Source organism: Budorcas taxicolor, chromosome 12 (genome assembly GCF_023091745.1).
Source record: "Budorcas taxicolor isolate Tak-1 chromosome 12, Takin1.1, whole genome shotgun sequence".
NCBI classification, from domain to species: Eukaryota; Metazoa; Chordata; class Mammalia; order Artiodactyla; family Bovidae; genus Budorcas; species Budorcas taxicolor.
This window is the reverse complement of record NC_068921.1, coordinates 65640031-65666933: the sequence shown is the minus strand read 5'-3', so window position 1 is coordinate 65666933 and position 26903 is coordinate 65640031. Positions and strand designations below refer to the sequence as shown.

General features: G+C 37.2%; 1 protein-coding gene across 1 annotated transcript in view; it reads right to left on the bottom strand.

The window, feature by feature from the left end:
* The window catches only part of GPC5 (glypican 5), a gene marked incomplete at its 3' end in the record, with an annotated part of 839344 nt that overhangs the window by 774472 nt on the left and 37969 nt on the right, over positions 1-26903 (bottom strand). Inside the window, exon 2 of the mRNA XM_052650326.1 lies at positions 22062-22223. Within this exon, the coding sequence (XP_052506286.1) occupies positions 22062-22223 (162 nt within the window). The remainder of the gene's footprint in view (positions 1-22061; positions 22224-26903) is intronic.

Genomic DNA, 26903 nt, shown 5'->3' with positions numbered 1-26903 from the left:
GCAAAAGACGTGGGTTACATTCCTGGGTTGGGAAGATCCCTTGGAGGAGAAAATGGCAACCCACTCCAGTATTCTTGCCTGGAGATCCCATGGACAGAGGAGCCTGGTGGTCCATAAGTTCACAAAGAGTCAGACACTACTGAAGTGACTTAGCACGCCTGCATGCAGGCATATAGCATTAGGGTCCACAACGTCGAACGCCTTTTAACTTGATAACCTCTACAAAGACTGTATTTCCAAACACAGTCACTTTCTGAAATTAGGATTCCAACCTGTCTTTATCGAGGGAAGACAATTCAACTGATATCAACATTTTTAAAGTAGATTAAATTTTCATACAAAATACATTCTGCCCTCCCTTGAGAGCAGCAGTGAGAACAATTTCTTGATATCAGGACTGGCCTCAGGACTTGTTTTGACAGATGAGAGGTAAGTGGAACAACATATGCCCCTTCCCAGCAGAGACATGTAGAGTCAAGACACGTCCTGGCCACTATGGCAACACCATCAGATGGGGCTGCTCCTTCAGCCAGGCAGGAGGACATATCACCCACATATAAAGGACACGGAACCTCCTTCTGGGTGAAAGCCACTAACATCACAGGGGTAATTTAAACTACAGCAAACTTAGTCAAATCTAACTAAGAAACTTTCTAGATTACCTCAAAGAAGAAAATTAAAATAAAATTTCAGACTGTCTAAAACAAAATGAAAAGAGTACTTCATAATAAAATCTCGGCACTAGATACAACAAAACTGTAATCAAAGGAAAATGTATCCCCTAAAATACTTTCATTTCCAAAGAAAACTGTAAAAGTTCAAAGAAAGGGATAATCATCTTATGGTAATCAGAAACATATAAAGAAAAAATGTAAAGTAGCAAGAGAGCATTTTAAAAGATTAAAACAGACATTATTAAAAACAAAAGGGTAAAGTATGCTGCTGCTGCTAAGTCACTTCAGTCATGTCCGATTCTGCACAACCCCATAGATGCCAGCCCATAAATAAATCTAAAAGAATGTCCTAGAAAAACAGCATCAACATAGACAAAACCACTTATTAGGACTGAGGTCATGAGACAAAGAAAGGAAACTAGAAAAAACAGAAAGTGGGAGAGAGGTGAGAGCATAAAGAGGAAGGAAAATAAAGAAAAAAGAGAAAGCAAAATTAGGAATGAAAAAGGACACAGACATAGATTTTTGGGAAATTAAATACATTTCAAGCTTCCTTTCCAACACTGCCCACACTTGACAATGGCCTCAGGGGATTACTCATGGGCCCTTTAAGTCTCCAAACCTTCTTCTCTAGGCACCTGACCTTTTTTCTTCCCATGGCATCACCCTTTTCAGAATTTCTTCCCCAATTGTCTTCCCCAGAAATCCACATTAAACGTCTTCTTTCTGAGATCTTACCTTAAATTTGAAAGATATCTTAAATCCTTAAAGTACAATGAAAGATAATCATTTGTCTGCTTTCTGCTACATATTTTAAGCTTCTCAAAAGCAGCCAAAATTTTCAGTCCCGTCTCTAGATGAAATATGGGCGGTCCTCGTTTTGCACAGTTCTCTGATAATGAAGATCAATGAAGCCATGTTAGGCAAGGACCCAGTTCAGATGGGCATGAGTTTCAGGTACACAAAATTGTGCAAATCAAGGACTGCCTAAATATAGCAAGTGCCTAACATTTGACATATACTAAATAAAATATCAATGAAGGGATGGATGAGTTTTCTAGAGTAGCTTACCAACAGACTTGGAGTTGAATGGAATTTTCAAAATAAACTTTACGAAAAAATAGCATAGAAAAAAGGAAAATCAGTCAAAAACCATCATAAAATCGTCATAAATCATCCCCGAGAGTAATCTGTTGCAAGGCTCGACACTGATCCTAGCTAGGTTCCTTCTCTTCCTAATCCTACTGGATAGTTCTTCAGTTACAGTTCTGTTATCGATAAATTTTTCTTTTAAATATACTTAGAATTTCTTCCTCCCCTATTCTCTATCATTATTAACAAAAAGTACTCCTTTCTTTTCTCTCAATCAGATTATTAGATAAACTAACTGGTCATTTTATAGCCAAAAGAAGGCAGCTGAAATCTGAAATCAAAATATTTAACCATGTCCACTAAAAAAGCTTTTAAAACTCAACATATTTCAATTATTGACTGCATTTTAAACAGATGCTGAAATATATCCATACTAAAAAAAGCAAGAGAAGAACCATGTAAATTAAATAGTGAGATACCCCCAAAATGTTCATGATTTAAATTTTATTTAGTTTAATCCAAATTCTGGGAGGAAGCTTTTAATGAAGCTACCACTTTTATTTGAATAAATGTATACTGTCTACTAGAATGTACTGAAATCAAAAAAGTAGATAATTAACAGCTCTTAGAGTTGGTGAAATAATAAAAAGATTCACAGAGATAACTTTTTTAGTGAACATTGGTTCAGTTCAGTTCAGTTGCACAGTCTTGTCCAACTCTTTGCAACCCATGGACTGCACCACGCCAGGCCTCCCTGTCCATTACCAACTCCCAGAGATTGTTCAAGTTCATGTCCACTGAGTAGGTGATACCATCCAACCACCTCATCCTCCAGTGTTCCCTTCTCCTCCTGCCTTCAATCATTCCTACCATCAGGGTCTTTTCCAATGAGTCAGTTTTTCACATCAGGTGGCCAAAATATTGGAGTTTCAGCTTCAACATCAGTCCTTCCAATGAATATTCAGGACTGATTTCCTTTACGATGGACAGGTTGGATCTCCTTGCAGTCCAAGGGACTCTCAAGAGTCTTCTCCAACACCACAGTTCAAAAGCATCAATTCTTCAGTGCTCAGCTTTCTTCAGAGTCCAACTCTCACATCCATACATGACTACTGGAAAAACCATAGCCTTGACTAAATGGACTTTTGTTGGCAAAGAAATGTCTCTGCTTTTGAATATGCTGTCTAGGTTGGTCATAACCTTCCTTCGAACGAGTAAGCGTCTTTTAATTTCATGGCTGCAGTCACCATCTGCGTGATTTTGGAGCCCAGAAAAATAAAGTCTGACCCTGTTTCCACTGTTTCCCCATCTAGTTCCCATGAAGTGATGGGACCAGATGCCATGATCTTCATTTTCTGAATGTTGAGCTTGAAGCCAACTTTTTCACTCTCCTCTTTTACTTTCATCTAGTGTATCCAGGTTGGTACATGTATTTTTAAGATATATATATGGCATTGTGCTACATATCATATTCTCTTTCTGCCCTTCTTCACTCTAACTTATGTTTTTAAAGTCTATTTCTTGTCACTAGTTATGCATCCAGTTGATTATTTCTCATGATGCATACTATTCCATAATGCATTTTCTGTATATTTTTCTTACTTTTTCCTCAAACACCCATACTGACTCAACTCCCAGATATTACAACAGACACTGCAATTAATATGTGTTTATGTATCCCTAAGTGTCTAGTCAAGGCTATGGTTTTTCCAGTGCTCATGTATGGATGTGAGAGTTGGACTGTGAAGAAAGCTGAGAGCCGAAGAACTGATGCTTTTGAACTCTGGTGTTGGAGAATACTCTTGAGAGTCCCTTGGACTGCAAGGAGATCCAACCAGTTCATCCTAAAGGAGATCAGTCCTGGGTGTTCTTTGGAAGGAATGATGCTAAAGCTGAAACTCCAATATTTTGGCCACCTCATGTGAAGAGTTGACTTATTGGAAAAGACTCTGATGCTGGGAGGGATTGGGGGCAGGAGGAGAAGGGGATGACAGAGGATGAGATGGCTGGATGGCATCACCGACTCAATGGACATGAGTTTGAGTAAACTCCGGGAGTTGGTGATGGACAGGGAGGCCTGGCGTGCTGCGATTCACAGGCTCGCAAAGAGTCAGACACGACTAAGCGACTGAACTGAACTGAAGTGTTATCTAAAAATTTTCCAATATATATAACCAGTAGAAGGACTAGAAAGAAGAAAAAGAGAGCACATATTTTTGCTGTGTTGTCAAACTGCACCAGTGTAGGCTTGTGACTGTTAAATATATTCTTAATTTGCATTCAAAATATATGATCCCATTACAATAACAAGTACACTAAATATATTGAGTAAGAGTTTCCAAATATATAGATAATTTAATTTAAACCTACTTTGAAGGTTTGTAATAAAAACAAATTAAGCAGCTGGCCTAGATCATCCTAAAGTACTGCCTTGAGACTACAACTAGAAAGTAAGCATATTAAACAAAGATTTTAAAAATCATAACATGAACAGGGCATTTATTGTTCCTCTTTAAACCACTGGACACCTTTATTCAGTCATCTGACCCTTTTCATAAATCTCACTTTTCAGAGATAAAGTATCCATCTCTCTCCATACTGTCTTTCCTGAAATACAGAGAAAACCCTCTAAAATGTTTCCCTGACAAGCAATAATAATATTTCACATTACTAGCAGGTAGGAAGTACAACTATCAAACTGTTACAGACTTTTATGGAACAATAATTAGCAAACATTTGGACAAAAATAGAAATTATCTTAATGAGTAGTACCCTCTAAATTAGGTCAGTGAAGCTTTTTGCCATATTCTTTGGCCACAAAAACCTTTCACATTGCTCTATAGACTATGCGTTTATTTATGTATTCTATGCTGTTATGAAAGAACCAATTTAAAGTTGGTGGCTCTATCTAAAAATTCACAAATGCATAATCTAAAGAAATGCCAAAGTAAACTACAAAATCCCTGAAAGTGGCTAGAATGAATCCAGTGATATGAAAATGCAAAGCCTCTCACATGTGAAGTTACTCTGTTTTGGAGAAGGATGCTAAGAAGATTAAAGCTTTTGTTAAGCTACCGAATAGTTTTCCATGGACTCTGTCCCTTTGCAACAAATCTTAGATTTTGGTGTTCATATTAATTTCTACTACAGTGAAAGTCAAAATACTACACTTTAATACTATTTAATGAAATTTGAAATTTAATTTGATTACTAGCCAGGTAGTGAAAAGAGCTTGCCTTAAAGTGTACAGTTGAGTTCATTTCAGTCGCTCAGTCATGCCCAACTCTTTGTGACCCCATGAGACATATTATCACCTATATGATACTATATAGCATGCCAGGCCTCCCTGTCCATCACCAACTCCCGGAGTTCACCCAAACCTATGTCCATTGTGTCAGTGATGCCATCAAACCATCTAATCCTCTGTCGTCCCCTTCTCCTCCTGCCCTCAATCTTTCCCATCATGAGGGTCTTTTCAAATGAGTCAGCTCTTCGCATCAGGTGGCCAAAGTACTGGAGTTTCAGCTTCAACATCAGTCCCTCCAATGAACACCCAGGACTGATCTCCTTTAGGATGAACTGGTTGGATCTCCTTGCAGTCCAAGGGACTCTCAAGAGTCTACTCCAACACCATAGTTCAAAAGCATTAATTCTTCGGCACTCAGCTTTCTTTATATTCCAACTCACATTCGTACATGATCACTGGAAAAACCATAACCTTGAGAAGATGGACCTTTGTTGGCAAAGAAATGTCTCTGCTTTTGAATATGCTATCTAGGTTGGTCATAACTTTCCTTCCAAGGAGCAAGTGGCTTTTAATTTTATGGCTGTACTCACCATCTGCAGTGATTTTGGAGCCCCCAAAAATAAAGTCTGACACTGTTTCCCCATCTATTTGCCATGAAGTGATGGGACCAGATGCCATGATCTTCGTTTTCTGAATGTTGAGCTTTAAGCCAACTTTTTCACACTCCGCTTTCACTTTCATCAAGAGGCTCTGTAGTTCTTCTTCACTTTCTGCCATAAGGGTGGTGTCATCTGCATATCTGAGGTGATTGATATTTCTCCCGGCAATCTTGATTCCAGCTTGTGCTTCCTCCAGCCCAGCATTTCTCATGATGTACTCTGCATAGAAGTTCAATAAGCAGGGTGACAATAGACAGCCTTGACGTACTCCTTTTCCTATTTGGAACCAGTCTTTTGTTCCATGTCCAGTTCTAACTGTTGCTACCTGGCCTGCATATAGGTTTCTCAAGAGGCAGGTCAGGTAGTCTGGTATTCCCATGCTTGAAGAATTTTCCCCAGTTTATTGTGATCCATACAGTCAAAGGCTTTGGCATAGCCAATAAAACAGAAATAGATGTTTTTCTGGAACTCTCTTGCTTTTCGATGATCCAGAGGATATTGGCAATTTGATCTCTGATTCCTCTGCCTTTTCCAAAACCAGCTTGAACACTAGGAAGTTCTCGGTTCACGTATTACTGAAGCCTGGCTTGGAGAATTTGAGCATTACTTTACTAGCATGTGAGATGAGTGCAAGGGTGCAGTAGTTTGAGCATTCTTTGGCACTGCCTTTCTTTGGGATTGGAATAAAAGCTGACCTTTTCCAGTCCTGTGCCCACTGCTGAGTTTTCCAAATTTGCTGACATATTGAGTGCAGCATTTTCACGGCATTGTCTTTTAGGATTTGAAATAGCTCAACTGGAATTCCATCACCTCCACTAGCTTTGTTCATAGTGATGCTTGCTGAGGCCCACCTGACTTCACATTCCAGGATGTCTGGCTCTAGGTGAGTGTGAATGATCACACCTTCATGATTATCTGGGCCGTGAAGATCTTTTTTGTACAGTTCTGTGTATTCTTGTCACCTCTTCCTAATATCTTCTGCTTGTATGGTCCATACCATACAAGTTAGAGTATTATCCTCTACAAGTTAAAGTGTACAAGTTTTTATTATTCACCAAATTATTTCTCTCAATGATTTGTCTTTGCCAATATAGAGAGTATGTTTGGCCATAACCCCATGCACCTGCAACCTAACTCTTGCAAAGCCCATCAGGTACAGATCCAAGGAGGGATACAAGAGTTTGGGTATCAGAGCCCTTTTGTCTGGCCACTGAGGCATTTCTGATAATGTGCCCACTGACTTTATGCAATTTTTCCATTTACAGAAACTCCATTAGATAATTTTTACCCTGTGATATTTTGCTTCCAATCAAATATTGGGGAAAAAACATACATTATAAATAAAGGAAGAATAGCTAACATCTACTGAGTGCCTATTACATACCATACATGATGCTAGTTACCTTACAGGGATTACGATGACCAATTCACATTAACTGTATCCAAGAAGAAGGTACTTTTATCCTACTCTGCTGCTCCTACTGTTGCTAAGTTGCTTCAGTCATGCCCGACTCTGTGCGACCCCACAGACGGCAGCCCACCAGGCTCCGCCGTCCCTGGGACTCTCTAGGCAAGAACACTGGAGTGGGTTGCCATTTCCTTCTCCAATGCATGAAAGTGAAAAGTGAAAGTGAAGTCGCTCAGTCGTGTCTGACTCTTTGCAACCCCCATGGACTGCAGCCTACCAGGCTCCTCCATCCATGGGATTTTCCAGGCACGAGTACTGGAGTGGGGTGCCATCGCCTTCTCCGTTATCCTACTCTACAACCGGGAAAATGAAAGCCTAGATGCAGATCTTAAGATAGTATTCCAGCCCAGGTTCTCTAATTCTAGAACCCTGTTCTAAATGCTTATTCGTATTGCCTATCTAAAACAATAACAAATATTTTCCCACAACAAAGGCCAACGTTAATTCTGTTATAAAGTAGCTTCAATTTATTCCTATTTATGGGGAAAAAATGAATACGTTTCATAAGTTAGCATTCAAGTCAGGTTTATACCCGGAGGAGATGGAGCCAAAGAAATAGTACAAGAGGATAACACTCTTTAAGGTGCAAAAGTTCAATTATCTTTGTTTATACAAAAGTTAGCCTACAGGCAGAATTACTCTGGCATAAAAGAAGTACACCACAGCTACCCAACAATTACCCTTTATTTACTGTTATGACTTTCTGGATCTTGTGATGCCATTTCAAGCCCTCTGCCTCCTGCCTAAAAGCTATACCATATATATCCCATTTAATGCTAGATATATTTTATGCTAAAAGCATGAAAATATGCATGGATAATTTCCCATCGTGAATAGCTACATTGAGGAATGGCTATAAAATTTAAGTCCTCTATTTGTCTGAAGAAAGAGAGGTATCTTACTTTCTATTATACCTTACCACTTTACCAATTAAATATTATGGATAATTATCCATTATTTCAATCTTAATCTGCTCTTCCCCAAAGGCTATAAGGGAAAAAAAAAGCTTAACTATTAACAACATTTCCACAGTTTTAATAAACTGCATTTTATAATTTACAATGAATTACTATATTATTTAAATTTTTTAAATTAAATAATAATGCCAATTATATGAACTGAAAGTATTTTTTATTCAACAAAAGATGATATAATAAAAAGATGTTATTGAAATGATTGATAATTATTAATACTGTTTGGCAAACAAAACTTAGCTCATTTTTATTTATGTAAAAATGTCAAATGCGTTCTCAGTGTTATGAAAATAAACACCAAGACTTAAAATTTGAGTCTTATAAGACTTCAGTTCATTATTACTTGCTAACGGGGTTGTGGACAAATTAAAGATTTTTACTTTCAATTTTATATAAATATGTGATATCTTTTATAATTAAAATAAGTTTGAAATAAATTTTTCACATACAAACTAATGATTTTGCCCATAATTACTATTATGCAACTTTATTCTACTTTGTTTCATTACACACTTTCTCTGGTCAATTCTCCAAGTTTTTTTTACAAATTTCAGTTAAGTCAATTTTATTTGTGTGTTAATCATTCCTTTATAATCCCTTTCACTTTAAATGAGGACGGTAAAGAATATGTCTGCAATGCAGAAGACCCAGGTTTGATCCCCTGTCAGGAAGATCCCCTGGAAAAGGAAAGGGCAACCCACCCCAGTATTAGTCTCTGGAGAATTCCAAGGACAGAGGAGCCTGGTGGGCTACAGTCCCTGGGGTCGCAAAGAGTCAGAAACAACTAAGCTACTAACACTTTCACTCACTTTTCAAATACTGATAAGAGGTTTCATTGTATAGAACCGTGAGTTATTCTATCAAAACAATTTTACTTTCATAGTTAGATATATGTAAGAAACAGCATCCCTCCCACTTTACAGAGCTTGGCCACAGGAAGGAGTTAGACTGGAGTTGGAAGGAGTTGCTTGGCTCTTTCAGGTCATTATTCTTCTAACCTTGTATAGATGATTAGCCTCCGCCAATATGTTTATAGCATAGACTGTGGTGATAAGTTTCACAGATGTACACTTATCTCTAAATGCATCAAGTTTTAAACATAAAATACATTGATTTGTTGGTCAATCATACCTCAATAAAGTGGTTTTATTAACTTCCATCAAATAATCAACCACCATCCCTGTTACACCCAACAGCATCTTTCTTCTACTGAGAAATTTAGAACCAGGTGGTAATTTGTCTCTGACTCCAGCTCCACCAACAGGGATTCCAAAGTCAGGCTGTGTGGAAACGCATCCTTCAGCCTCAGTTTCTTCAGCTCGCCTCCATACATGCAGGTCTTCACCTCATAAACACACCCTTGGTGTATTTTACCACAGTCAGTCCCTTTTCTTGGCCTCATTCTTTTTCCTGCTACACCCTGGACCCACTGATACTCATTCTATATCTAGAATCTGACCACTTCCCATGCAGTCTCTTCTGGAATATCATAATCACCTCCTAAGTGGGCTTCTACCTCTACCCTAGCCCCATGACAGGCCTTTAAGAATTAGATAGAGGCTTTTTATTTTGCTTTGTATTGTTCTTTAAATCAAGCCACATCAATAGTTAAAAACTCCTGTTTCAGGGGCTTTCACTGGTGGTCCAGTGGCTAAGACTCTGAGCTCTCAGCGCAGGGGACTCAGGTTTGATCCCTAGTCAGGGAACTAGATCCCAAATGCCACAAGGAAAACCCAGCACAGCCAAATAACTCAATAAACTTAAAACAAAGAACAAGAAACCTCCTATTTCAGAAGAAAAGCCTAAGAGACCCCACATGAAGGTAGTAACCCTCTGTGTTGTCTTTCCAATCTCCCCCACTTCACCCATTGTGCTGCAGCCAAAAGTAGCCTCCCTGTAGCTATTCCTGTGACATCTGAGGCACCCACTCTCCTATCTTTGGGTTATTTGTTTTGCAAAGAATGTTTTCCTACCAGACATCGACAGAACCAACACATACATACACTTTCCTCAATTCTTTGCTCAAATGACAACTTTTGTTTGACTATACAATTTAAAACAGTGACCCTTCCAGTCCCCTTTCCCATGATTCACACTGTATTATCTCAGAGCATTTAACACATTCTAACATAGCTGGGACTTCCCTAGTGGCTCAGAAGGTAAAGAATCTGCCTACAATGCAGGAAACCTAGGTTGGAGAAGATCCCCTGGAGAAGAAAATGGTTACCCACTCCAGTATTCTTGCCTGGAGAATTCCATGGACAGAGGAGCCTGGCAGCTATATTGTGTTTGCTTATTTGCTGAAATTCAGAGTGTGAGGATGGGACTCTTTTGTTCATTCTCTGAGACATACCAAGCACTGAGAATTAAACTAAACTGAGGGGCTGCCTCAGGAATATTTGTGAGAGAATGAATGAATCTCCTAATACCCATGCTCAACCATGCATCAGCGCCTCTCTATTGGAACCTCATCTGTAAGCAAGAACTAAAAAGGGCTAAAACACAGCCATACCATCATGCATAATGATTTTACTATTATTAATAATTAGTTGTCTCCAATGTTACCCTGGAAAGGTCACTTTTAATTCCAATCCCAAAGAAAGGCAATGCCAAAGAATGTTCAAACCACCATGCAATTACCCTCATCTCACACTCCAGCAAAATAATGCTCAAAATTCTCCAAGCCAAGCTTCAACAGTATATGAACCAAGAACTTTCAGATGTTCAAGTGGGGATTACAAAAGGCAGAGGAACCAAAGATCAAACTGCTAACACCTGTTGGATCACAGAAAAATCAAGAGAGTTCCAGAAAAACATCTATTTCTGTTTTGTTGACTATGCCAAAGCCTTTTACTGTGTGGATCACAACAAACTGGAAAATTCTTCAAGAGATGGGAATACCAGACCACCTCATCTGCCTCCTGAGAAAGCTACATGCAGGTCAAGAAACAACAGTTAGAACCGGACATGGAACAATGGACTGGTTCAAAATTGGAAAGGGAAAACATCAAGGCTGTATATTGTCAGCCAGCTTATTTAACTTATATGCAGAGTACATCATGTGAAATGCCAGGCTGGATGAATCATAAGCTGGAAACAAGATTGCCAGGAGAAACACCAATAACTTCAGATATGCAGATGACACCACCCTTATGGCAGAAAGTGAAGAGGAACTGAAAGGGCCAAGGGATAGAGGAGAGTGAAAAAGCTGGCCTAAAACTCAACATTCAAAAAACGAAGATCATGGCATTCAGTCCTATCACTTTATAGCAAATAGATGGGGAAACAATGGAAACAGTGACAGACTTTATTTTTCTGGGCTCCAAAATCACTGCAGATGGTGATTGCAGCCATGAAATTAAATGATGCTTACTCCTTAGAAGAAAAGCTATGACCAACCTAGACAGCATATTAAAAAGCAGAGACATTACTTTGCCAACAAAGGTCCGTCTAGTTGAGGCTATGGTTTTTCCAGTAGCCATGTATGGATGTGAGAGCTGGACTATAAAGAGAGCTGAGCACCAAAGAATTGATGCTTTTGAACTGTGGTGTTGCAGAAGACTCTTGAGAGTCCTTGGACTGCAAGGAGATCAAACCAGTCAATCCTAAAGGGAACCAGTCCTGAATACTCACTGGAAGGACTGATACTGAAGCTGAAACTCTAATACTTTGGCCATCTGATTGTGAAGAACTGACTCATTGAAAAAGACCCTGATGCTGGGAAAGACTGAAGGCAGGAGGAGAAGGAAATGACAGAGGATGAGGTGGTTGGATGGCATCACCAACTCAATGGACATGAGTTCGAATAAGCTCCGGGAGTTGGTGATGGACAGGGTAGCCTGGCATGCTGCAGTCCATCGGGTCACAAAGAGTTGGACATGACTGAGCAACTGAACTGAATGCTAGCCTTATAACTGAATTTTGGTTCATTTTCTTTCCCATTTCCCATCACAGCTATTTGAAACTTCACCATCATACACATACTCTCTATTCCATTTCACCCCATCCCCTAGACTCAAGAGGGTTTACTGTCCCAAAGCACATTGCCACTGAAGGTGATCACCCCCAAACTTGGATCTCAACCAATAAAGCAGAGGAAGAACAAAATGTTTTCATGTGGCACATGCTGCACAACAGCCATGTGGTCATTGTTCAGTGGCCCAGTCACGTCAGACTCTTTGCAACCTCATGGACTGCAGCACGCCAGGCCTCCCTGTCCCTCACTATCCCCCAGAGTTTGCCCAAGACAACAACCATGGTGACATACAAATTAATATCTCATGATAAATGACTACTTATGAGGTACTATGTAAAATGTGAAAACACATACATTATTGAGTTTTAAAATAATTCCTTTCATATTTAATGATGCCGGTACTTTACCTTTGAATATAAAAATAATAATAATTTAGGGCTTCCCTGCAGATGACACTACCCTTATGGCAGAAAGTGAAGAGGAACTAAAAAGCCTCTTGATGAAAGTGAAAGAGGAGAGTGAAAAAGTTGGCTTAAAGCTCAACATTCAGAAAACGAAGATCATGGCATCTGGTCCCATCACTTCATGGGAAATAGATGGGGAAACAGTGGAAACAGTGTCAGACTTTATTTTGGGGGGCTCCAGAATCACTGCAGATGGTGATTGCAGCCATGAAATTAAAAGACGCTTACTCCTTGGAAGGAAAGTTATGACTAACCTAGATAGCATATTCAAAAGCAGAGATATTACTTTGCCAACAAATGTCCATCTAGTCAAGGCTATGGTTTTTCCAGTGGTCATGTATGGATGTGAGAGTTACACTGTGAAGAAAGCTGAGCACTGAAGAATTGATGCTTTTGAACTGTGGTGTTGGAGAAGACTCTTGAGAGTCCCTTGGACTGCAAGGAGATCGAACCAGCCCATCCTAAAGGAGACCAGTTCTGGTTGTTCATTGGAAGGACTAATGCTGAGGCTGAAACTCCAATACTTTGGCCACCAGATGTGAAGAGTTGACTCATTGGAAAGGACCCTGATGCTGGGAGGGATTGGGGGCAGGAGGAGAAGGGGATGACAGAGGATGAGATGGCTGGATGGCATCACCGACGCAATGCATGAGTTTGGGTGAACTCCAAGAGTTGGTGATGGACAGGGAGGCCTGGCGTGCTGCGATTCATGGGGTTGCAAAGAGTCGGACACAATTGAGTGACCGAAATGAACTAGTAGCTCAACTGGTAAAAAATCCAATTGCAATGCAGGATACTCTGGTTCGATTCCTGGGTTGGGAAGAGCCCCTGGAAAAGGGAATGGCAACCCACTCCAGTATTCTTGCCTGGAGTATCCCCATGGACAGAGGAGCATGGCAGGCTACAGCCCATGGTGTCACAAAGATTCAGACATGACTGAGTGACAGAGCACATAAAAATAATTTAAATAAATTGATCATTAAATCATAGCATAATCCAGCTTAGATAAAATTTTATAGGGCCTTAAAATACATTGGATATTTAATAGAGACAAGTCACTCTCCATAAAACTAAATATGTTGACTCAAAAACAGCTATTAAGAAAATGACCTATCAAAAGAGCTGCTAAGTACATCAGGATATATTTCAACAAAATTTGTTAACAAAATTTATAATCAGTAAAAACATACAATGAAATTATTACTTTTACTACGGACTGCAAGGAGATCCAACCAGTCCATTCTAAAGGAGATCTGTCCTGGGTGTTCATTGAAAGGACTGATGTTGAAACTGAAACTCCAATACTTTGGCCACCTGATGTGGAGAGTTGACTCGTTTGAAAAGACTCTGGTGCTGGGAAAGATTGAGGACAGGAGGAGAAGGGGACGACAGAAGATGAGATGGTTGGATGGCATCACCGACTCAATGGTCATGGGTTTGGGTGGACTTCGGGAGTTGGTGATGGACAGGGGGGCCTGGTGTGCTGCGGTTCATGAGGTCGCAGAGAGTTGGACACAACTGAGGAATTGAACTGAACTATAATTTGTTTTTCATAAAATAAATTTACATATATTTAATTGATCCCTCAATCTTTATCTTTCTACCAGCCTTTTATAAATAGGAAAATATTAACACTTTTTACTGTTAGAAATATTAATTCTAAGACACATATTGATAAAATATACTAGCTGATATGATCAAAAATCCATATTCAAATGTTAAGTGCACAAAGCTAACCTGGACAAGGAAAGCATGAATTTCACTTTTTATAGCATGTACATTTTGTATTGCATAATCAATATAATGAAAAAGTTTGTTCATGGAGTAAAAGGTTTTTAAAAGAATTCATAAATATTACATTACAAAGTGTGTCAACCACATATTAGTGACATCATAAGCTTCCCTTGAAGTTTATTGTCATATAATATTTAGGAAAACGTGACATTAATACAGCCCTTTTTTTTTTCTTTATTTATTTGCTGCTGCTGCCACTGCTGTTAAGTCGTGTCTATAAGCAAAATGAGAAAACTTGTTTAAAGAAAACATATTCTGGATCTTCCAAAAATTCCTGATTAACTTTATTAGCCTATTATTACTTCTGAAAATAAACATCTCTCAGATAAATGAGCTCTGTTTCAAAAGTAGTTAATAATTGTTTATCTCTTTCCATAGAATATTAATGTTCTCAACATTAATTTTTTTAATATAAAATAGGCTCAATTTAAATACTAGGGGGAAAAAAGATATACCTTGTCAGCACTTTAAAAAAGGTCACTGTACTCCGTGTGAATGTGAAGTTTAGGAAATTCATTGTTCCTAAAACATCTAATAGAAAATAGGATAACTAACCAATTCTAAGTTTAGAGAGTAGAATGGTGTTTAACCTGGGCAGGAGGGTAGGAGAAATGATACTGGTCAAAGAGCACAAACTTCCAGTTATAAAATGAGTATTCTCTGGGGATATAATGAACATCATTGTGATTGGTTAACAACACTGTAATACATACTTGAAAGCTACTTAAAGAGTAGATCTTAAATGCTCTTACTATAATAAATGACATGATGGAGGTATTGCCACTACCGTGATAACTATACTGCAATACATTAGAGTATCAAACCAATGCACTGTACATCTTAAATTTATACATTGTCAATGATACCTCAATAAAGCTGGGGAAATTTCTAAAATAAAAAAATTTAAGGTTTTTTTTTTTTAACTTAAAAAAAAAAAAGGACTTCTTCTAAATGGACCCTCAGAGACATGTTACGGTTACTATTTCTAGGTTCATATAATAAATGTAAAGAACCAGAAGATCCCTAATCTCACCATCTGAGAAGGCCTGAGTATCACACAAGGAAGGGGAAGATGCGAGGGCCAAAGAGAAGGAGGGTGGTAGCTTCATGGACTGATGGTGGAGGGAGGGCTGAAAGACACTTGCAAACATAGCAATCAGTGTTCAATTTTGAAATCATTTGTGATTTTTAGATTTTTATCTTCTTTTATCACCACCATCTCATAAAATTTATTTTATGCATACAGCTTAGGTTAATGTGTGTACATATATGTGTGTGTCTATGGAAGTGGTAATTAAGAAAAAATTTTCATACTGAATTAATATGTTAGAAAAGAGACACAAAAAAAAAAAAAAGAAAAAAGGCAGCAAAACAGAGTCATGAAACTGCCTGCAAACCATGGAAATGTGCGGAAAACTTCTGAAGACTTTGGATTTCCCTAGAACTGGAAAGAAATCTGAATTATTTAAGCTAAACCTTTAAGAAGTGGCATTCCTAGCTGACATCTGTACCTAGGAAAAAAAATTTAATATATACAAAAACACTCACAACATGACACATATCCTCTAAGTGTGTATACAGGTTCACAAGGTAAATTCATACAAGAAAATAAAGAATACACCAAATAAAGGAGTATTTTTGAAAAGATATTCAGATACTCCTGTCATCAGGGAATTGCACATTTTGAATACAAGATACCATTTCTCATGCATTAGTTCATCAAATTTTATTCTAAAATTCTTTTAAATTGAAAAGAAATATTTTTAGAATTTTTTTTAAATTCTGGCAATAATTTCTGAATTATTGGAAAGAGTTGGGAAGGATGCAGAATAAAGACAAAGCACACCAACTACCTGTGGGAGTTTAAATTGGTTTAGCTCCTTAGAAGAGTAATTCTATAATATCTGGTCAAGTTGACAAGGTCACAGCCTATAAGCCACAATTTCACTTCTCTATATAAACACTAAAGAAACACGTGCCCTTGAAGACATGAACAAGAGATTCACTGCAGCACCACCAGTGCAAATATAAGTTGGGAATTATTGAAATGTCCATCATGGGGGTGGGTGGTGAATAAAGCTACATATCTACAGATAGTAATTTTATAAATCAATTAATATGTATGAATAAGAAATAGAGGGACAGATAAATCTCAAAAACATAGCTAGTTGTAACCTCCCACACATCCTGGTCTTTACTCAATACACAGTAACCATTTAAGAACTATCTGTTGTAATCCCTTATACAAAAGTAAGATTAAACTAATATGAAGATAACAAAATGATAAAAATGTCAATTCATCTTCCAGGCAATAAATGTACAGGTCTCACATTAAAAAGATTTAATGAATGTGTTTCATATAAAATCAAGAAAGAATTGTTTAGCCTATAATGAGCAGGTTACTGTTCTTTCTAGGTAAGATTATCATAGCAATAGGTTATATGACCATAACCTTCATCAGTCAGAATTAAAAAAACTAAAAGTTAACTTCTTAAAATTTAAAAAAGAATTCTGGCCCAGTAAACCTGATCTTAGTTCTACACTTCAAATTTTTTCCCTCAATCAATAATGCTTCATGCAAAGCAAGCTCAATGCTTCATGCAATTTCCAGCTGAAAACTAATTTAAGCTCTTGCAACTTTTATCTACAATATACGAAAATTAGTCATTTTCTTAATTAATAGAAGCTTGCTCACAGATTCAGAAGAAACGAGTTTTAACATTTCAGAGATACAGGACAGTTAGATAAAGACAAATTGCATTGGTAGCTGCTATGTGAGATAACATACTAAACCATGTACTGCTTCAAAAGAGAAGGAAAAATACAATCACATTCAGAATATGCTATCAACAGAAACATTGTAACATGCTCCTTCTTAGTCTTTTCTGGGGTTTTTCTAGGGGATGGGGAGGGCATGCCACACAGCTTGTGAGATCTTGAACCCTGGCCCGCAGCAGTGAAAATGCAGAGTCCTAACCACTGGACTGCCAAGGAAGTCCCTCCTTCCTAGTTTATAAAATCAGTAAACAGACATTGGCAGACAAGAAGTCCGAATGAGCCAATAAAAGTAAAAATAGACTGAAAATTTGGGCAAGGTACAATCCAATCCCCTGGCAGTGCTGGCACTTAGTAGGTGCTCAAGAGGGATATTAAATGCATGAAGGGAAGGGAAGGCTGAAGGGGGAGAAGAAGAGATGAAATCTTTCATTTCATTTCAGAATCATCTTCCTGCTAAGCATCATTCATTCATTCATTCATTTATTCATATATTGATGCAGTTCATTTAATTACATTAACTGAGTCCCTGCTCTAGGTTCCAGAGAAAGAGAAAAGCCAACATATTTCCTCAATTCTGCCAGCCTAAGGCTACCTGTTCTCTTACCCTTGGGATGTTGATCAGATAATTCTCAGTGTTAGAAATAGCATCTGTCCTATATCTTTGCACACAATGTTCTTCCAAGGAATAATTTTAAATAGTATCACTTCTGCAAAGCGTAGTAGAAGTGAATATAATAAGAATAATGTACTTCAGGCTTACTACTGTAACATTTACACAAATGTACTCATCTCATATATTAAGATAGTCAAATATTCACTATATCCTGTGCCTTTGACTGTATGTATATGGATACATACATATATTTTACACTAGTTTTACAATGGCCATACACTAGCTATACATCTCACAGTAGCTAATACCTGTTAGTGTGAAAGGGGAAAATACATGAATTATATTCACATTCTCATTCTTCAGTTACTTGCTTTTTAAACAGATATTTAATTTTGACATATTCCAATATTTCATTGAAAATAGGAATGCAATTTTAATAAAAGTCCTAAATGTAACATCTCAACCCAAGAGGACAAGCTTATCAATCTTTCAAGTACTTTTAATCAAGAAATGAAAATGCACTTAGCCCAGAGAATGAAATCAACAAAAATGTTAACTCTTTCTTATTTATCACTCAGTCTTTTGTGATAATGCATACTTTTTAAAGGATATATATAAAAGTAGAAAATTCCAGAGTAAAGATTTAGTTTACACCATAAATTTTAGAAATATGTGAGCTTTTTGAAGGTGAGAGGAATAGGAAAAGTTCTATCTCCAAGGGAAAGTTAAAACTTTTTACACTTATCTTCCCAATGTTTCAGCAAAACATAAGCTTCCAACAGTGTTCTTCCAAGTATGCCTTCATTGTATTTTTTAAAAATTATGCTGAAATTTTTATATTGTTTTAAATTAAAAAAAAAAAAACTAAGCCTTATTCTCTTATTTGAGCTGTGATTTAAAACCTGACAAATTTGAAAGCTGGATAGGAGTTACTTTTCTACAGTAGATGACATATTCTCTGTCAAGTTCTTTTATTTCTTCATGAGTCACACCATACTTTAGCATATAAATAAATAAAACATTTATGAAAATATTTCCAAAATATTTTTAAAGCAGGCAATCCCACACTCATAAAACAGCTGAAGGGAAACAAATTCGTGTGCATTATTTCAGGCTGCCCTGCTTTATTCATGAACATTATTAAGCCCTGGAAAATAAAGAACAGTTATTGTCTGCACTGTGTCGGAGCCAGCAATCTCTTTGCAAACAGGACCACTAATTTATGAACAGCAACAGACACAAGGAAACCCACTTGTTCTTTTCATCTTGTAAAATGCCACAAGCTACATGAATAAGGATATTCATGTAGGATATAGTGAAGCCCCAGGTCATAATTATGGACCCTTCCAAAAACATATTTTTGTTTGCCTGCTTTATTTTAAGGAAACCTATAACAAATACCATTAGATTCCTTAAATGAAAAAAGGAGAAGTGTTGTCCCAGTAAGGAGGTGGATTCCAACCCATTGATAATATATTCTACCCCACTGGTAATATATTAACTTCCAGTGCTGAATTCCAGAAGTAAGTGTGGACTGTACACTGGAATAATCTTATATCTTCTGAGATCAGTGGCTGGCAGCTTCCTCACTTCTGAGCAACACCAATCTCCCAGCCTTTATCTCACTGTCATGTGGGGCTCACTACATCCATGGACCCAAGTGATTATCCCCATTGATGATATCCAAAGGCTTATTTCAAAAACATGCTTCCGTGGAACCCCAAGAGATCCATGAGAGAAGGGACCATACTACACCCCAATCCAAAGTCTTTTATAACATACATAAAGGCTAAAAAAAGAAAAGGTAATATTATTGAAGTAGGAAATATACATGAAATATCAAAAAATCAAGAGATCAAAATGTAGCACATCTACTTACATGATTTAAGAAGTAAATTGAGAGTAATTTGCTCTCAAGCCAAGGAAGTTTCCCAACAAAATGTACTGGCTTGTTTCTTCTTAAGCAAAAAAAAAGGCCTGATTTGTTTGCAGATATTTTCATTACACAGAAACTAGACAGAGGGCATTTTACTTTTACTATTGATAAAGTGTCTTGTTTGGTTCTAATATAGCAAATGTGATCTCTCAAATTGCTTATAGCACATATATTTTCTTGTTTTTATGGAACTAAGCCTATAGCTACTTATTCTATTCATTAAATTAAAAGCAGGTATTCTTCCTGTAAGAGAATTTGTTTCGGTAAAGTTAGCCTTTAGGCAAATCTCTTCTAAATCTGCCTTGCCTTCTCATGATTCTTAAATAAAACTGACATGTCACAAAGGGAGAACATGAAAATTTACTATAACAAATCATATTTAAGAAAGACCCATTCTTTTTCACTTTCATAATTGATATTTTTTAAAAAAAGCAAAACTCACCCTAGTAAAAATACAGGTATAATTTACTAAATAGAAAAATTGTTTAAGTTGTACATAATATTACCAGACACTCCAGTAGAGACAACCTCATGTCATTATACTACTGATAAAAGTGAAAGTATTAGTCACCCATTCATGTCCAACTCTTTGTCCACCAGGCTCCTCTATCCATGGAATTATCCAGGCAAGAATACTGGAGTAGGATGTATTCCCTTCTCCAGGGGCTCTTCCCAACCCAGGGATTGAACCCAGGTCGCCTGCATTGCAGGCAGATTCTTTACCATCTGAGCCACCAGGGACACTTTCACACTAAAAGTTTTCAGCAGCCGAAACCCATGGTAAAAGTCTAAATACTCCAGGTTTTGTATTTTTCTCAATCTTTTGAATTCAATGCACTCTATCTTGATCAATTTATCCAACAATATGTGAAAAGTTTGTTAGAGTATATTTGAAGACAGAAGAAGATGTTCAGCTATCATTCATTGAGTCCCTACATGTTAATAACTGCTGGCACTTTCTTTCACCTGTATGGTTAACACTGTTATCCAAAAAAGTAGATCATATTTATTAGGTTTTCTTCGACCGTATCTTCTTACTTGGAATGATTTAGTTTTGATGTTAAACGATAAATCATAATGAAGCTTCAAGAAATCATAATGAAGCTTCACTGTTCAAAAATCTTTAATGACTCTCTGAAACTCAAACTGATGTTTTAAGTCTTCTTCCACGTGAGTCCAACTTAACTCTTTTCAAGCATATGGTCCACAGTCCTCATCCACAGCTCCCCTGCTCTGTAACGTTGATCTATTCACTGCCCTTATCATACACACCATCATTTTCATAAGAAAAAATCATATTACATCACCTTAAGTGGATGGTTAATATCTTCTAGTTCAGCTAATTCAAGTCACAAATCTTTGCTTAAAATACATATCAATATATTTTCCTCCAACAATTTCTCATGAACAAATTCCATAATAGAAATGAGGCTTTTTTCTAAGATATATAAAAATATTACTAGATTAAAACATCTTAAAATCTGACATTTCAGTGTTTCTATTTAAAAAATCATCAATTCATCAGGAATTGCATTTTAACTCAACTTAAATTTTCTCCTGATTTATTATATTCATTTTATTTGATAAGTAGAGTTTTTTAAAAAATCAGCTTTGTGATTTAGTTCTGTATGTAAACAAAGCACAAACTATTTAAACAGATTGACATTAATACACTTATTAAAAAGGAATACCAACAGAAGTTATATTTTATGTTGAACAAAAGCAATAAATTTGTTTGAGAGCAGTGTATTCTAACTATCTTCATTCTAATCATATACAGAATAGCTATTGCTTTATAAAAGAAAAAAATAAACTATTTTATTATAGTAAAAAGGAATTTTACAGACAAGATGACTAAAACAATAAAAAGATCATATATTTGCCAATGTGTGTCTACACTTCGACATATCACAATGATGTTCCTAGAAAAGCCACATGAGGAGGTAGAGGAAAAGTTAGGAAAATATTTCTCAAAATTATATTTTTGAAAATGAATCTATAATTATCCAGTTAAAAGCAATGGGATTTTGTTTTATAGACTATTTTCATAAAATCTCATAAGTAGGTCTGTTCATACTGAAGTAAACCATGGGTCAGAATACTGGGAGATCTGGCAGAAACCCCAGAAAGGCATATATTTCACTAACAAAAGAGACTCCCTACTCCAACTCAATTTATAAGCTTGATGATGACCTCAGAGACAAGCCATGAAAGTTAGTGGTGGTTTAGTTGCTATCAAGGTTACAATAAAGCTAAAATTTCATTTTATACCAGTATAATACACAAAGACAAAGAAGTACACCTAGATAAATTTACCAGGATAATAATAACAGGTAAATTACATAGCAAGATTTGTCCTCAGTTTCAGAAATCAAGATATATTTACCTTGAAAGGCAGCTGCATTTCGAGATATCAAAAACTTTAATGTAGAGCTGGATGTTTGAAGCACCTGCTGCATATCCTGGCGAGCCACGACTTGGTATCTCTCCTCCATCTTCTTGGTGCAACATGTTGGTTTTTTGGCTGTGCAAACCTGAAGATCAGGCCCTGTAATACACAGAATACTTTTCAGAATAATTACTTATTCATTTAGCAACATTACATGTTATGTATCAACTATTAATGATCAGTCCTGCATATAACAGGTTCATGTTCTGGATACCTTCCAGTAAAATGACACCAGTGGGTTGAAACCAACCTAAGGATACACTGGATCCCACAGCAAGCTGTGTTAGGAACTGGCCCTAACACCAGCAGGCAAAAACACAAACATGTGGAGGTAAAAGATACACTGCTAAACAAGCAATGGATCACTAGAAAAATCAAACAAGAAATAAATTTTTCAAAAACCTAGAGACAAATGAAAATGAAAATGCAACAATCTAAAATCTACAGCATGCAGCAGAAGAAATTCTAAGAGTGAAGTTGACAGCAATACAGACTCAGGAAATAAACAAACAAAAAGGAACCTCGAGAGAATAACCTAAACTCACACTTAAAGGAACTGGAAAAATAAGAGCAACAACAAAACAATGTTAGAAGAAGGAAAGAAATCATAAAGATCAGAGAAGAAATAGGTGAAACAGAGAATTTGGGGGGGGGGGGGCGGGGAGGAAGAAAAGATCAATTAAACTAAGAACTGATTCTTTGAAACAAAATTGATAATCCAGATGCCAGACTCAGCAAGGGGAAAAGTAAGAGGGCCAAAATCAACAAAACTAGAAATGAAACAGAAGTTACAATTGACACCACAGACATACAAAGGGTCTTAAGAGATTATCACAAAGAATTATAGTCCAGTATCATGGGAAAAGCAAGAGAGTTCCAGAAAAGCATCTATTTCTGCTTTATTGACTATGCCAAAGCCTTTGACTGTGTGGATCACAATAAACTGTGGACAACTCTGAAAGAGATGGGCATGCCAGACCACCTGACCTGCCTCTTGAGAAACCTATATGCAGGTCAAGAAGCAACAGTTAGAACTGGACATGGAACAATAGACTGGTTCCAAATAGGAAAAGGAGTACTTCAAAGCTGTATATTCTCACCCTGCTTATTTAACTTCTATGCAGAGTGCATCATGAGAAATGCTGGGGTGGAAGAGGCGCAAGCTGGAATCAAGATTGCCGGGAGAAATATCAATCACCTCAGATATGCAGATGACACCACCCTTATGGCAGAAAGTGAAGAGGAACTGAAAAGCCTCTTGATGAAAGTGAAAGTGGAGAGTAAAAAAGTTGGCTTAAAGCTCAACATTCAGAAAATCGAAGATCATGGCATCCGGTCCCATCACTTCATAGGAAATAGATGGGGAAACAGTGGAAACAGTGTCAGGCTTTATTTTGGGGGGCTCCGAAATCACTGCAGATGGTGAGTGCAGCCATGAAATTAAAAGACGCTTACTCCTTGGAAGGAAAGTTATGACCAACCTAGACAGCATATTCAGAAGCAGACACATTACTTTGCCAACAAAGGTCCATCTAGTCAAGGCTGTTTTTCCAGTGGTCATGTACAGATGTGAGAGTTGGACTGTGAAGAAGGCTGAGTGCCAAAGAATTGATGCTTTTGAACTGTGGTGTTGGAGAAGACTCTTGAGAATCTCTTGGACTGCAAGGAGATCCAACCAGTCCATTCTAAAGGAGATCAGTCCTGGGTGTTCACTGGAAGGACTGATGCTAAAGCTGAAACTCCAGTACTTTGGGAACCGCATGTGAAGAGTTGACTCATTGGAAAAGACTCTGATGCTGGGAGGGATTGGGGGCAGAAGGAGAAGGGGATGACAGAGGATGAGATCGTTGGATGGCACCACTGACTCGATAGACATGAGTTTAAGTGAACTCCGGGAGCTGGTGATGGACAGGGAGGCGTGGCGTGCTGTGATTCATGGTGTCACAAAGAGTTGGACACGACTGAGCAACTGAACTGAACAACCTAAAAGAAGTAGACATGGGACTTCCCTAGTGGTCCAGTGGTTAAGACTCTGTGCTTCCAATGTAGGAGTGCAGGTTCAATTCTTGTTTGGAGAACTAAGATCCCATATGCCTCATGATCAAAAATTTAAAAAAAAATAAATAAAAGAAGTGGAAAAATTTCTATAAACACACAATCTTCTAAGACTGGACCAGAAAGAAACAGAAAATATGAGCAGACTAACTACCAGTAATGAAATTGAATCAGTAATTAAAAAAACAAAGCCAACAACAACAAACAAAAGTCCAAGACAAGATGGCTTCAGAGGTGAACTCTACCAAACATTTAGAGAAGAATTAACATCTATCCTTCTCAAACTATTCCAGAATATTACAGAGGAAGGAAGTTTCAGAGCTCATTCTACAAACCAAGCACCACATTGATATTAAAATCAGACAAAAATATCACAAAAGGAAAATAATAGGCCAAAATCATTGATGAAAATAGAAAATCCTCAACAAAATATTAGCAAACCAAATTTTCAACACTGTATTTAAAACTCATGATGCATGGATAGTTCAATATCCCCAACCAATCAGTCAGTGTGATACCCCACACTAACAAATTGAAGAATAAAAACTGTGCAATCATACCAATAGATACAGAAAAAGCTTTTGACAAAATTCAACATTCATTTATGATTTTAAAAAAATTCTAGAAAGTGGGCAGAGAGGGAACATACTTCAACATAATAAAAGCCATATATGACAGACCCACAGCTAACATAAGACTCAATGGTGAAAATCTGAAATCATTTCTTCTAAGACCAGTACAAGAAAAGAATACTCTCTTACCACTTTTCTTCAACACAGTATTTTAAGTCTAGCCCCTGCACTCAAGCAAGAAAAAGAAACAAAAGGAATCCAAATTGGAAAGGAAGAAGTAAAACTAGCACTTTGCAAATGACATGATTGTACACATATAAATCCTCAAGACAGCAGAGGATCATCAACTAGATGACCATCTAGAGCTCATCAACAAATTCAGTATACAAAATTAATATACAGAAATCTGTTGCATTTCTATACACTAACAATGAACTATCAGGAAGAGAAATTCAGCAATCTCATTTACAGTTACATCTGAAAGAATAAAATATCTCTGAATAAACCTACTTAAAGAGATAAAAGACCTGTACTCAGAAAATTGTAAGACTAATGAAAGAAACTGAAGACAACATAACATACAGAAAGATATACCATGTTCATGGATTAGGAGAATTAATATTGTTAAAATGAACATACTACCCAAGGCTATCTACAGATTTAATGCAATCCCTATAAAAATACCAAAAGCATTTTTCACAGAACTAGAACAAATTATTTAAATTTGCATGGAAATATAAAAGTCCCCAAATGCCATATGAAGTTCTTAGAGTCACCAAAATCATAGAGATGGAAAGTAGCATGGTGGTTGGCTAGGGCAGGGCAGAGGAAGGAGACTGCGGAGTTAATGTTTAATGGGGATAGAATTCCAATTTTGCAAGATACAAGTAATACTGGAGGGATATGGTAACAATGGTTGTACAGCATAAATGTATTTAGTACCACCAAACTAGGCACTATAAAATGGTTAAGATGGTACATTTCATATTTTACCACAACAGAAAAAATCAGAAACAATTTTTGATTATTTATATCAAAAATATGATATATGATTAACAACTCTTATCCTGGATAGGAGCCCAAGGCATACATATTTATCCATAGCAGGCAAGATAGAGAATACAGAAAAGTACAAGGTATGCATTAAAAGGAATGAATTTGAGTCAGTTCTAGTGAGGGAGATGAACCTAGAATCTGTATCCTAGAATACAGAAATCCTAGAATACAGAAGTGAAGTAAGTCAGGAAGAAAAAAACAAATATCATATATTAACACATACATATGGGCTTCCCTGATGGCTCAGATGGTAAAGAATCTGCCTGCAATGCAGGAGACTTGGGTTTGATCCCTGGGTCAGGAAGATCCCCTGGAGAAGGAAATGGCAACTCACTCCAGTTTTCTTGCCAGAGAATCCATGGACAGAGGAGCCTAGTGGGCCACAGTCCATGGGGTCACAAAGAGTTGGACAAGACTGAATGACTAACATACGCATGGCTGATTCACGTTGTTGTATGGCAGAAACTAACACAACATTGTAAAGCAGTTATCCCCCAACCAAAAATAAAGGTAGGAGGCTTGGCAAAGTGCCTGAAAAAGACAAACCTGAGGGTGCCTCAAGACGTGGGCCTTAAGCCATCCCAAGGATACCCAGGTTTTATGTAAAGCTCAGGACATTGTATTTATATGGCCTAACCCAAAAGAGTTCCTCCCTTATTTGGGAGTAGGAGGAAGAATTAGGCCTTTGATCTCTGCGTTGCACAGCTCCTACCTTGGCTCTTCATTGACCAACTGTAGATCAGTAAATACAAAATACTTGAATGTGCACACAGACACACCAGCCTCTTTTCAAACTCCACATTTTCCACACAGATTCTGCCTCAGGTTTTAGCCTATGTAAGTTAGACAAATAAACAGCAGTGTGTTTAAGGATTTCACAAAGGCTGAGATGCATAAAATGTATCACAGTAGGTAACATTTTGGCAATTGTTTTTTATTTATGATGCATAAAAGTTATACAAAAGCAAATTACACTTCAAACAGTAAAATTGATTGAAAGAAAACAAAGCTATCTTCTCAGCCTTCTTTCTAAATGCAAAGATAGAGGGATTAAAAGTTTAGAGAAAAACCATAATAGAGACTGGGGAAGACAACC